The following is a 15,428-nucleotide window of genomic DNA, read 5'->3' as shown; positions in this document are numbered from 1 at the left end:
CTGCCGAGAGAACAGAGAGGGGGTTGGGGGTTGTTTCCTTCCCTCGTCTCCTGAGCCGCTGGAACGGGAATTCCCAACAAACTGGGAGCTCGTGGATGCCAAGGGAATTCCCAACAAACTGGGAGCTCGTGGATCCCAAGGGAATTCCCAACAAACTGGGAGCTTGTGGATCCCAAGGGAATTCCCAACAAAGTGGGAGCTCGTGGATCCCAAGGGAATTCCCAACAAAGTGGGAGCTTGTGGTTCCCAAGGGAATTCCCAACAAACTGGGAGCTTGTGGATCCCAAAGGAATTCCCAACAAACTGGGAGCTCGTGGATCCCAAGGGAATTCCCGTTGCATTGGGAGCTCGTGGATCCACAGGGAATTCCCATCAAAGTGGGAGCTCGTGGCTCCCACAGGGAATTCCCAACAAACTGGGAGTTCGTGGATCCCAAAGGAATTCCCAACAAACTGGAAGCTCGTGGATCCCAAGGGAATTCCCAACAAACTGGGAGCTCGTGGATCCCAAAGGAATTCCCATTGCATTGGGAGCTCGTGGATCTTCAGGGAATTCCCAACAAACCGGGAGTTCGTGGCTCCTCAGGGAATTCCCAACAATCTGGGAGTTCGTGGCTCCCCACGGAATTCCCGTTGCATTGGGAGCTTGTGGTTCCCTGGAGAATTCCCAACAAACTGGGAGCTCATGGTTCCCCAGGGAATTCCCAACAAACTGGGAGCTCGTGGATCCACAGGGAATTCCCAACACACTGGAAGCTCGTGGCTCCCCATGGAATTCCCATTGCACTGGGAGCTTGTGGATTCTCAGGGAATTCCCATTCCATTGGGAGTGCGTGGCTCCCAAGGGAATTCCCAACAAACTGGGAGCTCGTGGCTCCCCAGGGAATTCCCGTTGCACTGGGAGCTTGTGGTTCCCCAAGGAATTCCGGCCGTGCCGGTTCCCGTTCGGGATCGGCTCTGCTGGAGCCAACATTCCAACCCCACATTCCAGGGGCTGCCAGGTGATGGCAGCACCGGAACATTCCCTCCTCCGGCAGCTCCGAGGGCTCCGGCAAAAACGAGTCGGGATTTTCCTCCCTTTCCCACACAATCCTTTGGGATTTTCCTTCCCTTCCCACACAATCCTTTGGGATTTTCCTCTATTATTTCCCACACAATCCTTTGTGATTTTCCTCTATTATTTCCCACACAATCCTTTGGGATTTTCCTTCCCTTCCCACCCAATCCTTTGGGATTTTCCTTCCCTTCCCACCCAATCCTTTGGGATTTTCCTCTATTTCCCACACAATCCTTTGGGATTTTCCTCCCTTTCCCACACAATCCTTTGGGATTTTCCTCCCTTTCCCACACAATCCCTTTGGGATTTTCCTCTCTTTCCCCTCAGTCACTTTGGGATTTTCCCCTATTTCCCAGACAACCAGTTCCCGAATCCCTCAGGATTCGCCCCCGGGTGTCTCCCGTGGATTTTCCCGCGGGTTTGCCGAGGACACCGAGGGGCTCCAGGAGAGCTGGAGAGGGATTTGGGACACGGGATGGAGGGACAGGACACAGGGAACGGCTTCCCCTGGAAAAAGGGGGGATTTCAATGGATTTTGGAAAGGGATCCTCCCCCTCAGGGTTTTGGCCACCGAAAAGGGGTTTTTTGGGATGTTCCATGTCCCACCTCACCCCCTTTCCAGGGATGGGGAGCTCGTTATCCACCCCAAACCAACACTAATTAATAAACGAGGGCTGAGAATGGACACTGGGGGCAGTTACAGGGAGGAGGGAGGGGGTTGGGATGCCCCCCCTTGGGACATCCCAGTCCATCCCAATCCACCCCAGTCCATCCCAATCCATCCCAGTCCACCCCAGTCCATCCCAATCCATCCCAGTCCATCCCAGTCCATCCTAGTCCATCCCAATCCACCCCAATCCATCCCAGTCCATCCCAGTCCACCCCAGTCCATCCCAATCCATCCCAGTCCATCCCAGTCCACCCCAGTCCATCCCAATCCATCCCAGTCCACCCCAGTCCATCCCAGTCCACCCCAGTCCATCCCAGTCCACCCCAATCCATCCCAGTCCATCCCAGTCCATCCCAGTCCACCCCAGTCCATCCCAGTCCATCCCAATCCATCCCAGTCCATCCCAATCCATCCCAATCCATCCCAGTCCACCCCAGTCCACCCCAGTCCATCCCAGTCCATCCCAGTCCATCCCAGTCCATCCCCGTCCACCCCAGTCCATCCCAGTCCATCCCAGTCCACCCCAGTCCATCCCAGTCCATCCCAATCCATCCCAATCCATCCCAGTCCACCCCAGTCCATCCCAATCCACCCCAGTCCATCCCAATCCACCCCAGTCCATCCCAATCCACCCCAGTCCATCCTAGTCCATCCCAATCCATCCCAGTCCATCCCCGTCCACCCCAGTCCATCCCAGTCCATCCCAGTCCATCCCAGTCCACCCCAGTCCATCCCAGTCCATCCCTGCTTTCTCGGGAGCCTCCCGTGTTTTTCCGTCCCCACGTGACGTTTTTCCATCGGGGAAGGAAGGAAAAGAGCAGCCAAGAGACCCGAGGGGGACCGAACCAACGGGATTCCCGTGGATTGGAACAGCTCAGCTTCACCCCCAGTTGCTGAGGGACATCCAATCCAACCCTTCCCAGTGTTTTCCCTCCGGGAATGCCGACGCTCCACCGGAGTCACGAACGCCCGGCAACAGAAGGGGTGTTTTGGTGCCAAACTCTGCCCCAAAACGCTCCTTTTTCTCCCCAAAACGACACCCAGAAGGCAGGGACGAGGCCTTGGAGATCCTTGGATTCTCCAGAGACCCCCCCCGGGAACGGGGCCGGAGCGGGGCCGTGCCCATCCCGCTTCCCAAGAAACATCCCGGGGTTTAATTAACACCTCAATTAACACCCCAGGGTTTAATTAACGCCCCGATTAACCGCTCTGGTGAAAGGGAAGGTGACAGCACTCCCGGGGCTGGCAGAGCCGGGCGTTCCCCCCCGGAATTCCATGGGAATGGGGGTCTGTCCGTACCTGCTTCCTTCCGCGCGCGGCCCCGGCCCTTGGTCTGGGCGATGACGATTTCCGTCTCCTCCTGGCTCATCTCCGAGATCTTCTGCAGGAAAAGCTTCTCCAGAGCTTCTGCCATTAAGACTATGTCGTCCCCCGGCTGCGGGACATGGGGAGAGCGGGAATCAGGTCGGGAGGGCGTTTCCAGGCGGGAATTCCCAGGGGAAAGGCCCACGGGATCGGCCCCGCGCTCCCGGGAATCCGAACCCTCAAGTTCAACATTCCATGATATCCCGGGCTTTTCCCTACTGACTTCCAAAGACTGTGTCATGCCCAGACTGCAGGACACGGGGAGAGCGGGAATCAGGCTGGGAGGGCGTTTCCAGGCGGGAATTCCCAGGGCAAAGGTCCACGGGATCGGCCCCGCGCTCCCGGGAATCCGAACCCTCAAGCTCAACATTCCATGATATCCCTGGCTTTTCCCTACTGACTTCCAAAGGCTGTGTCATCCCCCGGCTGCAGGACACAGGGAGAGCGGGAATCAGGCCAGGAGGGCATTTCCAGGCGGGAATTCCCAGGGGAAAGGGTTCCACGTGCTCCGGGGAATCCAAACCCTCGACTCAATCCAAACCCCCAAGCTCAACATTCCATGATATCCCTGGTTTTTCCCTACTGACTTCCAAAGGCTGTGTCATGCCCAGACTGCAGGACACGGGGAGAGCGGGAATCAGGCCGGGAGGGCACTTCCAGGCAGGAATTCCCCAGGGAAAGGCCCCGGGATCGGCCCCGCGCTCCCGGGAATCCAAACCCTCAAGCTCAACATTCCATGATATCCCTGGCTTTTCCCTACTGACTTCCAAAGGCTGTGTCATCCCCCGGCTGCAGGACACGGGGAGAGCGGGAATCAGGCCGGGAGAGCGTTTCCAGATGGGAATTCCCAGGGGAAAGGCCCCGGGATCGGCCCCGCGCTCCCGGGAATCCGAACCCTCGACTCGATCCAAACCCCCAAGCTCAATATTCCATGACATCCCTGGCTTCCCACACAGTCCTTTGGGATTCTCCTCTATTATTTCCCACACAATCCTTTGGGATTTTCCTCTCTTTCCCCACAATCCCTTTGGGATTTTCCTCTATTATTTTCCACACAATCCTTTGGGATTTTCCTCTATTTCCCACACAATCCTTTGGGATTTTCCTCTATTATTTCCCACACAATTTTTTGGGATTCTTCTCTATTATTTCCCACACAATCCATTGGGATTTTCCTCTATTATTTCCCACACAATCCCTTTGGGATTTTCCTCTATTTCCCCTCAATCCCTTTGGGATTTTCCTCTATTATTTCCCACCCAATCTCTTTGGGATTTTCCTCTATTATTTCCCACACAATCCTTTGGGATTTTCCTCTATTATTTCCCACACAATCCTTTGGGATTTTCCTCTATTATTTCCCACCCAATCCTTTGGGATTTTCCTCTAATTTCCCACACAATCCTTTGGGATTTTCCTCTATTATTTCCCACCCAATCCCTTTGGGATTTTCCTCTCTTTCTCCTCCATCACTTTGGGATTTTCCTCTATTATTTCCCACCCAATCCTTTGGGATTTTCCTCCCTTTCCCACCCAATCCTTTGGGATTTTCCAGGTGTGGAGTGCAGATCTCTGCTGAGAATTCCAGGGGGAGGGAAGGCCCCTTCCATCCTGGTTGTTTTCCCAACGGAGCCGAGCTCGGCAGAGGCTCCTCCCAAGGGAAATTCCCTGTGGGAAAAGGTGGATCCAGGCCCTGGGGGTACCTTGTTGTAGATGTAGCAGTTTGTAAACATGGTGTTGAAATCCTGGATACATTCCTGGGCGTTCCAGTAGTAATTGTTCTCCAGGCGCTTCTTTATTGTTCCCATGTCCATCGGGGTTTTAATGATCTTGTAATAATCCTGGGAAAGGGGGAAGGGACAGAAATCAGGCTGGGAAGGAAAAGTCCAAAGGGTTGAGGTTCCTCTGGGTCTCTCTTATACCTGGATACACCTGGATCCAACCACTGGATCATCAAATCCAACCATGGAATCTCCAAATCCAACCATCAGATCACCAAATCCAACCATCAGGTCACCAAACCCAACCATCAGATCACCAAATCCAACCATGAGAACACCAAATCCAACCATGGAATCTCCAAATCCAACCATCAGGTCACCAAATCCAACCATGGAATCTCCAAATCCAACCATCAGGTCACCAAATCCAACCATCAGATCTCCAAATCCAACCCCTGGATCACCAAATCCAACCATCAGATCACCAAATCCAACCACTGGATCACCAAATCCAACCATCACATCTCCAAATCCATCCACTGGATCACCAAATCCAACCATCACATCTCCAAATCCAACCACTGGATCACCAAATCCAACCATGGAATCTCCAAATCCAACCATCAGGTCACCAAATCCAACCATCACATCTCCAAATCCATCCACTGGATCACTGAGTCCAATCACTGGACCAGGAATCCAACGGCTGCATCGTGAATCCAAGTCCTACCACTGGATCAAGTCCAACCCTCAATGACCGAGTCTAACCATTGGATCATGGAGTCCAACTGTTGGATCCAACCATTAGACCATGGAGTCCAACCATTGGATCACCAAGTCCAACCACTGGATCATGGAGTCCAACCACTGGATCACTGAGTCCAATCATTGGATCAAGTCCAACCACTGGATCATGGAGTCCAACTGTTGGATCCAACCATTGGATCACCAAGTCCAACCACTGGATCATTGAGTCCAATCATTGGATCAGACTCCAACCATTAGACCATGGAGTACAACCACTGGATCAAGTCCAACCACTGGATCAGAGTCCAACCACTGGACCACCTACTCCAACCATTGGATCAACCCCAACCATCGGATCAGAGTCCAACCACTAGACCATGGAGTCCAACCATTGGATCATGGACTCCAACCACTGGATCAGAGTCCAACCGTTGGATCACCTACTCCAACCGTTGGATCAACCCCAACCGCGCAGGTCAAGTTCCATGACCTCAGGACCGGGAGGACACCCGCGCCACGCCACGCCCCACCCATGCCACGCCCCTACCCCCTGTCCCACGCCCCTTCCCCCTGCACTCACGGGGAGGTTGAGCTTGACGGCGTCCACGGGCTGCTGGAAGGGCCACGCGAACTGGTGCTTCCAGAGCGTCTTGAGCACCACCTTGAGCAGGTACTGCAGCTGGTTCGTTTGGCGCTTGGGCTTGTTGGGGTTGGAGGTCTCCGGCGGGGGGGGGTTGACGCCGATGCCGATGCCCTGCTGGGGCTGGGCCTGGGCCGGCGTCGTGGACATCTGGGAGCTCTCCAGCCCGTCCCCCATCACCGGCAGGTTCCGCAGCCTCGTGCCGGGGCCGCTCTCCGCCGCCATGCTGTTGATCCCATTGCACTCCTCACCGGACACCCTGCGGGGAGGGAAGAGGGGGACCCTTCAATCCTGGCTTTGGGTTACCTAAAAACCGACCCGGGGATCTCCCCCGGACCGGGCGGTGTCCTCGCGGTGACCGCGCCGGGCCGTCACAACCGACGGGCGTCCCCCATTGGGAGAGGACGTTCCCGTCCCGTTTCCCGTCCCCGCTCCTCGGGAGCCGGAGTTTTACCCTGTTCTTGCCTAATCTGGTCAAGGAGGACTCCGAGGTTCTCCGTGAAGAGCTTCCACTGCCTCAGAACGAGGCTCCTGGGTCCCGGCAGGAACCACCAGGACGCCAAGAACGGGCGTTAAACTGGGGCTGGTCAACCTTCATCTCCGGCTGAAGGGGCACAGGGTGACCCACGGGGCTCCCTCCAGCTTCTCCAGGGTCCCACCCGCCCTGGGGGGTCAGCTGAGCCCAGTTCCACCCCAAAGACTGACTTTCAGGGGAAGGTTGAGCTCTGACAGGGACAGACCCAAATTAAACTCGTGGGATCTTTTGGGAGAGGGTTGAAGGTCTAATTTAGGGAGATCATTCTTAGGTAGGTCATTAGGTGGGGAATCTTTGCCTCAATAATCTTCAGGTTGACCAACCTTTGGGTCAACGAGTCTTTGGGTCAACCAATCTTTGGGTCGATAAATCTTTGCGTTGACCGATCTTTTCATCAATGAATCTCTGGGTCAGCCAATCTTTGGGTCGATCAATCTTTGGGCTGATAAATCCTTGGACTGACCAACCTTTGGGTCGACCAACCTTTGAGTCAATAAATCTTTGGGTCAATAAATCTCTGAGTAAATAAATCCTGGGGTCGATAAATATTTTGGTCAATAAATCTTTGGGTCAGCAATGTCTGGGTCAACCAATCTTTGGGTCAATGAATATTTGAATCAATGAATCTTTGGGTCGATGAATCTTTGGGTCAACCAACATTTGGGTCAATAAATCTTTGGCTCAATAATCTCTGGGTCGACCAATCTTTGGGTCAACCAATCTCTGGGTCAATAAATCTTTGGCTCAATAATCTCTGGGTTGACCAATCTTTGTGTCAATGAATCTTTGGGTCAATGAATCTCTGGGTCAACAAATCTTTGAGTCAATAAATCTTTAGGTCAGTGAATCTTTGGGTCAATAAATCTTTGGCTCAATAACCTCTGGGTTGATCAATCTTTGGGTCAATAAATCTTTGGGTCAATGAATCCTTGGGTTGACCAACCTTTGGGTCAACCAACCTTCGTTTGGGTCAACCAATCTTTGGGTCAATGAATTTTGGGTTGACCCACCTTTGGGTCAACCAACCTTTGAGTTAATGAATTTTTGGGTCAATAAATCTTTGGGTCAATGAATCTTTGGGTCAACCAACATTTGGGTCAACCAATCTTTGGGTCAATAAATCTTTGGCTCAATAATCTCTGGGTTGATCAATCTTTGGGTCAATGAATCTTTAGGTCAATGAATCTTTGGGTCAACCAATCTTTGGGTCAACGGAGACATCCAGGGAGACCCAGGTAGACAAACCCTCAAATAATTACTGTTGGTGGATAACTGAGGTAGGAAATAACCCTGAGTGGTTAATTTGCATAGATAATTGACGGGGGCCACCTTCAGGTCATTAACCCAGGCAGGTGACCCCGAACTTGCTCATTTGCATAACGAGGGGGGGTCATTTCCTTCCGTGGATAATCGTGGCCCGTATGGATCATTTGGGATAATCCGGGGTGGGAATCCGACCCCACACGACTCCGGGGGGTGGTTTACACGGATAATCCTCGGGAACTTCATTTCAGCATCATTCCAAGACCAGAAATTTGGGAAAACTGTCATTTCTCGGGCTGTTTTCCGGGAGTTTTTTTTCCCGGAAGTTTCTCCCGGAAGTTTTTCCCGGAGTTTTTTCCCCCCACTCCCCCTGGGAGGCCCCGTTACCTTGTAGGATACATTGCCATGGAATTTTGCCCCGGAAAACGCTGCGGAGTCAGAAGTCGCTTGGCTTGTCCATCTATCGGCCGTGGCTCCGGGCACAGATGCCTCCAGATCCCGAATCTGGGAGAACAAACACGCCCTGAATCCCGGGAATCCAGCCCAGGCACCGGGAACACGCCCTGAATCCCGGGAATCCAGCCCAGGCACCGGGAACACGCCCTGGATCCCGGGAATCCAGCCCAGGCACCGGGAACGAGGGAAAACCCCAGGGAATTGAGCCAACGGCTCCGAGCGCGGCTCCGGATGGAATTCCCGAATTCCTGCCCTCCGGGGACGCCCCAAAAAGTCCCGAAATCAGGAATTCCACGGGGAGAAGGATCCCAGGGGGGTCCTCACCTGAATTCCCAGTTGCCCTTCCCGCTGTCGCTCCCTCAGCAGCCGAAGGCTCCGAGCGGCATCTTCGGCTCCGAGCGGCTCTGGGAAGGCTCTGCAGGGACAACATTCCATGAATTCCAGGGGTCAACGTTCCCAAGGAATTCCAGGGGTCAAGGACAACAATCCAGGAATTCCAGGGGTCAACATTCCCAAGGAATTCCAGGGGTCAAGGACAACATTCCCAAGGAATTCCAGGGGTCAAGATTCCCAAGGAATTCCCGGGGTCAAGGACAACAATCCAGAAATTCCAGGGGTCAACGTTCCCAAGGAATTCCAGGGGTCAAGAACAACATTCCCAAGGAATTCCAGGGGTCAAGGACAACATTCCCACTCAATTCCCAGGTTCAAGGACAAAATTCCCGGGTCCAAGGACAACATTCCCAACAAATTCTGGGGTTTTAGCCCCAAAGGCTCTGCAAGGACAACATTCCATGAATTCCCAGGTTCAAGGACAACATTCCCACTGAATTCCCGAGTTCAAGGACAACATTCCCAATTAATTCCCGCGGTCAAGGACAACATTCCCAATTAATTCCCGCGGTCAAGGACAACATTCCCAAGATAAAGGACAACATTCCCAAAGAATTCCGAGTTTTTAGCCCCGAAGGCTCTGCAAGGACAACATTCCCAATGAATTCCTGGGTGCAAGGACAACATTCCCAAGGAATTCCCAGGGTCAAGGACAACATTCCTGAGTCAAGGACAGCATTCTCAATGAATTCCCAGTTTTTAAGGACAACATTCCCAATGAATTCCCAGTTTTTAGCCCCAAAGGCTCTGCAAGGACAACATTCCCAAGGAATTCCCGGGTGCAAGGACAACATTCCCAAGGAATTCCCAGTTTTTAAGGACAACATTCCCAAGGAATTCCAGGGGTCAAGGACAACATTCCTGCCCAATTCCCGGGTCCAAGGACAAAATTCCCACTGAATTCCCAGGTGCAAGGACAACATTCCCAATGAATTCCCAGTTCAAGGAAAACATTCCCAATGAATTCCCAGTTTTTAAGGACAACATTCCCAACGAATTCCCAAGGTCCAGGACAACATTCCGGCCCAATTCCCAGGTGCAAGGACAACATTCCCAATTAATTCCCAGCAAGGACAACATTCCCAATGAATTCCCTGGTCCAAGGACAACATTCCCGAGCCAAGAACAACATTCCCAATGAATTCCCAGTTTTTAAGGACAACATTCCCAATGAATTCCCGGTTTTTAGCCCCGAAAGCTCTGCAAGGACAACATTCCCAAGGAATTCTCGGGTCCAAGGACAACATTCCCGAGTCAAGGACAACATTCCCAATGAATTCCCGGGGTCAAGGACAACATCCAAGGAATAACAGGGATCACCAGAATCAGCCCCTTGGGAATAACAGGGAGCAGCCAAAGGCCCCAAACCAACCCCCAATCCCTGAAATTCCCACTTTCCCTCCCCAAAAACGGGAATTTTTCCCTCAAAAGGCACCAGACCCACCTCAAACCCCCCGGAATTCCCACCCCAATCCCGGCTCTCCTGGTGTTCCCGGATGTTTTCCCGGCGCTCCCTGGTTTTGGTTGGTGCCCCGGAATTTTTTTTCCGGCTTGTTTTATGCTTCGCCTGGCTCGGATCCACCCCCCTCCCCCCTGGAGTCATTCCAGGATTATCCCAAAGCCCTTGGAAAAGTTCTAATTAGGAACCGTCCCAGGATTCCTCTTCCCAGAAATCCCAGAATGGCGACCGAGCTCCTTCTTCCCGCTAAACCCGGGATCAGGAGGCCAGTCCCGCTCCCCGGAGCTGCGGCAGCGCTTCCCAGATATTTGGCACTCCGGAATTTGGGAGGAAATCCCCGATTTTCCCGCCGGTTTCCGGCGAAAGCGACGCCCGGCACAGAATTCCCAAAAAATTCCCAAGGAGAGGCTCCAAAATATCCAGGGAAAAGGATGAAAGGTGGTTCCAAAGGAGCAGTTTTGGGTCTCTCAGCAGGTTCAGATCCCGTTCCCAAAGTTCCCGCTGGGAATTCCAGTCCCTTTCCCAAAAAATTCCAAAGGAGAAGCTCCAAAATATCCGGGAAAAGGGATGAAAGGCAGCCCCGAAGGAGCAGTTTCGGGGTTTGGATCCCAATCCCAAAGTTCCAGCTGGGAATTCCAGTCCCTTTCCCAAAAAATTCCCAAGGAGAAGCTCCAAAATATCCGGGAAAAGGGATGAAAGGCGGTCCCAAAGGAGCAGTTTCGGGGTTTGGATCCCAATCCCAAAGTTCCAGTTGGGAATTCCGGTCCCACTCCAAGGTATCCCAGCGCCTTTCCCGGGATGCTCTGAGCGATATCCGGGCGGGAAGCGCCGCATCCCGAGGGAGCTTCCCGGTTTTCCGGCAGGACGAGTTTGGAGAAGCTCCAAAACCGCCTGAAAATCCTTTGGGTCGCTGCTTTTCCGAGAGTTTTCCCAAAATCCCACGGCGTTCCCAGAGGTGCTGCTGCTCGGAAGACTCGGAGCAGGAAAGTCCCGGGCCGGAATTCCGATCCCTCCGGATCCCTCCGGATCCCTCCGGATCCCGCCGGCTCCTCCCAAGGGCCGTTGAGGGGAACTCGAGGCCGTTATCCAGGGAAAATCCCTTTTCCAGGGGGATTCCGACCCCTTTTCCCGGCGCCGGGGCGGCTCCTCCGTGGCCTGGACGCATCCAGGTTTTTCCCAATCCCGGCTGAGGGAACTTCTTTGGGCGTTTTCCGTGGGAAGGAGCAGGATTTGGGATGGATCCGGAGCCGGGAGCCCCCGGCAGCTTCTCCCCTCCCCCCAATCCCAGGGAAAAGCCCGGGATGCTCCGAAGGCTTCGGGATCAGGATGTGGGAGAGCTCTGGGACGCCCCCCCCACCCCCTCCCGGCTCCCTCGGGCTCCAATTCCCTGGAATTTTCAGTGGGAAAACTCCCAGTTAGACGCAGATCCCAAACCCTCCCCCCGGACACGGCTCAGCCCAGAATTCCCGACGGGAGCCGCCATCCTTCCATCCCACATCCGGCACATTCCCGGGGGATTCCGGCTCTGTGGGACGATCCCGAACCCGCAGGGCCACATTCCAAGGATCCCAGACAGGATCCAACAGCCCGTTCCCGTTCCCTGTTCCCGTTCCCTGTTCCTGTTCCCATTCCCTGTTCCCGTTCCCTGTTCCCCTTCCCTGTTCCCATTCCCTGTTCCTGTTCCCATTCCCTGTTCCCTGTTCCCATTCCCTGTTCCTGTTCCCATTCCCTGTTCCCTGTTCCCATTCCCTGTTCCTGTTCCCGTTCCCTGTTCCCATTCTCTGTTCCCATTCCCTGTTCCCGTTCCCATTCCCTGTTCCCATTCCCTGTTCCCATTCCCTGTTCCCATTCCCTGTTCCCGTTCCCTGTTCCCGTTCCCTGTTCCCATTTCCTGTTCCCATTCCCTGTTCCCATTCCCTGTTCCCTGTTCCCATTCCCTGTTCCCATTTCCTGTTCCCCTTCCCTGTTCCCATTCCCTGTTCCTGTTCCCATTCCCTGTTCCCTGTTCCCATTCCCTGTTCCTGTTCCCATTCCCTGTTCCCTGTTCCCATTCCCTGTTCCTGTTCCCGTTCCCTGTTCCCATTCTCTGTTCCCATTCCCTGTTCCCGTTCCCATTCCCTGTTCCCATTCCCTGTTCCCATTCCCTGTTCCCATTCCCTGTTCCCGTTCCCTGTTCCCGTTCCCTGTTCCCATTTCCTGTTCCCATTCCCTGTTCCCATTCCCTGTTCCCTGTTCCCATTCCCTGTTCCCGTTCCCTGTTCCCTGTTCCCATTTCCTGTTCCCATTCCCTGTTCCCATTCCCTGTTCCCGTTCCCTGTTCCCATTCCCTGTTCCCATTCCCTGTTCCCTGTTCCCATTCCCTGTTCCCATTTCCTGTTCCCGTTCCCTGTTCCGTGTTTAGGGAAGGACCATCCCCAACAATCCCGGGAAACGCGGCTGCACCAGCAACCCCCTCCCTGTGGAGATTCCCCCCGGGATCCAGGGAAAGCTGCCTGGAATGTGAAGTGGGAATGCTGCTGTTTAATGGGATCAGGGGCCACAATTCCCTGGATTTCCCCCGTTCTCAGGGTCTCCAATTCCCGGATTTTCCCTCGATTCCCAGGATTTTCCAGGGGTTGAAGGGGAAACCTCTCCCTGCAAACCCGGGTTTGACATTCCCGAGGGTGACATTCCTGAATCCCATCCAGGGCCTGGATGGAATCCCCAGCCTGGGAATGCTGCCATTACTTGGGAATGCTGTTGTTTAACGGGATCAGGGGCCACAATTCCTGGGATTTGCCCTCAATTCCCGGGATTTGCCCGGCGCTGAAGGGGAAACCTCTCCCTGCAAACCCGGGTTTGACATTCCCAAGGGTGACATTCCAGGGCTGTGGAATCCCCAGCCTGGGAATGCTGCTGTTTAATGGGATCAGGGGCTGCAATTCCCTGGATTTCCCTCATTCTCAGGGACTCCAATTCCCGGGATTTGCCCTCGATTCCCGGGATTTGCCCAGGGCTGAAGGGGAAACCTCTCCCTGCAAACCCGTGTTTGACATTCCCGAGGGTGACATTCCTGAATCCCATCCAGGGCCTGGATGGAATCCCCAGCCTGGGAATGCTGCAATTACTTGGGAATGCTGCTGTTTAACGGGATCAGGGGCCACAATTCCTGGGATTTGCCCTCAATTCCCGGGATTTGCCCGGCGCTGAAGGGGAAACCTCTCCCTGCAACCCCGGGTTTGACATTCCCGAGGGTGACATTCCAGGGCCATGGAATCCCCAGCCTGGGAATGCTGCTGTTTAATGGGATCAGGGGCCACAATTCCCTGGATTCCCCCCATTCTCAGGATCTCCAATTCCCGGGATTTGCCCTCGATTCCCTGGATTTGCCCGGGGCTGAAGGGGAAACCTCTCCCTGCAAACCCGGGTTTGACATTCCCGAGGGTGACATTCCCAAATCCCAACCAGGGCCTGGATGGAATCCCCAGCCTGGGAATGCTGCAATTACTTGGGAATGCTGCTGTTTAACGGGATCAGGGGCCACAATTCCCTGGATTCCTCTGGTTCTCAGGGACTCCAATTCCCGGGATTTGCCCGGGGCTGAAGGGGAAACCTCTCCCTGCAAACCCAGGTTTGACATTCCCAAGGGTGACATTCCTGAATCCCATCCAGGGCTGTGGAATCCCCAGCCTGGGAATGCTGCAATTACTTGGGAATGCTGCTGTTTAATGGGATCAGGGGCCGCAATTCCCTGGATTCCCCCCGTTCTCAGGGTCTCCAATTCCCGGGATTTTCCCTCGATTTCCAAGATTTTCCAGGGGTTGAAGGGGAAACCTCTCCCTGCAAACCCGGGTTTGACATTCCCGAGGGTGACATTCCTGAATCCCATCCAGGGCCTGGATGGAATCCCCTGCCATTAATTGGGAATGCTGCTGTTTAACGGGATCAGGGGCCACAATTCCCTGGATTCCTCTGGTTCTCAGGGACTCCAATTCCCAGGATTTTCCAGGGGCTGAAGGGGAAACCTCTCCCTGTAACCCCGTGTTTGACATTCCCGAGGGTGACATTCCAGGGCCATGGAATCCCCAGCCTGGGAATGCTGCTGTTTAATGGGATCAGGGGCCACAATTCCCTGGATTCCCCCCATTCTCAGGATCTCCAATTCCCGGGATTTGCCCTCGATTCCCGGGATTTGCCCGGGGCTGAAGGGGAAACCTCTCCCTGCAACCCCGTGTTTGACATTCCCGAGGGTGACATTCCCAATCCCCAGCCCGGGAAGCTGCCTTTGGAAAAGCGATTCCCAAATCCCCCCGAGACGGGAGGGAAGAGCCTCGGGAGGCTCCGGAAGGGGCCAAACCCAACCCAAGGAATGGGATTTTTGGGAGGGGAATGATCCAGGTGGGATCAATCCCGACCCTCCAGCCTCCGGCCCATCCCTGTTTCCCCTTCCAACAGCCCGGGATTCCGGGATTTGGGATCACGGAGCCACCCCCCCCCCGGCTCTGGGGATAAAATAACCAGGAAAAACGGGATTTTCCCACTTTTGAGGGTGGAATTCCGGCCCGGGCCGGGGTGGGAACGAGGCCCCACGGGAGGATTCCCGACCCTCATCCAGGGATTTATTTCCCAAGGAATCCAAACATTTTCGGGAATAGCCGAGGGAGCCCCTCCCCCCCCCAACATTCCCGTTTTCCGGAGCATCTCGGGCCTTTTTCCTGCCTAAATTCCAACCCCAAAAGCTTAAGCTGAGCTTAAATCAAGCCCCTAAGCCCGACCTAAACCAGGGAAAGCCGGAGCAGGGAAAACTGAAACTCCAGGGAATGGTAGGGACGGGATTGAGGGGCTCCAACCACCCCAAAAGTTTGGGAAACAACAACCAAACAGCCCCAAAACTTTGGAAACAACAACCAACCCACCCTAAAATTCGGAAAACAACGACCAAACAGCCCCAAAAGTTTGGGAAACAGTGACCAAACCACCCCAAAACTTTGGGAAACAACAACCAAACAGCCCCAGAAGTTTGGGAAACAACAACCAAACCACCCCAAACTTTGGGAAACAACAACCAGACACCCCAAAACTTTGGGAAGCAACAACCAAACTACCCCAAACCTCCCCAAAGGGTTTTTAAACCACCCCAAATG

At 54.2% G+C, this 15,428-nt stretch overlaps 1 protein-coding gene across 1 annotated transcript; it reads right to left on the bottom strand.

Annotated features, from left to right (window-relative positions):
- Positions 1-2,983: 2,983 nt before the first annotated feature.
- On the bottom strand, positions 2,984-8,878 carry LOC103766941 (bromodomain-containing protein 4-like; the record flags this gene model as incomplete). Its single annotated transcript, XM_029957921.1, has 5 exons — positions 8,778-8,878; positions 8,385-8,501; positions 6,140-6,458; positions 4,795-4,932; positions 2,984-3,161 (listed from the first exon to the last, which is right to left on the bottom strand). Coding segments are annotated over exons 2-5 (655 nt in total), but the record flags the coding sequence as incomplete, so codon positions are not given.
- Between the last annotated feature and the right edge of the window lie 6,550 nt (positions 8,879-15,428).

This window comes from Manacus vitellinus, unplaced genomic scaffold, assembly GCF_001715985.3.
Source record: "Manacus vitellinus isolate BGI_N305 unplaced genomic scaffold, ASM171598v3 ctg7180002430126_pilon, whole genome shotgun sequence".
Classification (NCBI taxonomy): domain Eukaryota; kingdom Metazoa; phylum Chordata; class Aves; order Passeriformes; family Pipridae; genus Manacus; species Manacus vitellinus.
The sequence above is the reverse complement of the archived record's forward strand: the minus strand, read 5'-3'. Positions and strand labels throughout refer to the sequence as shown.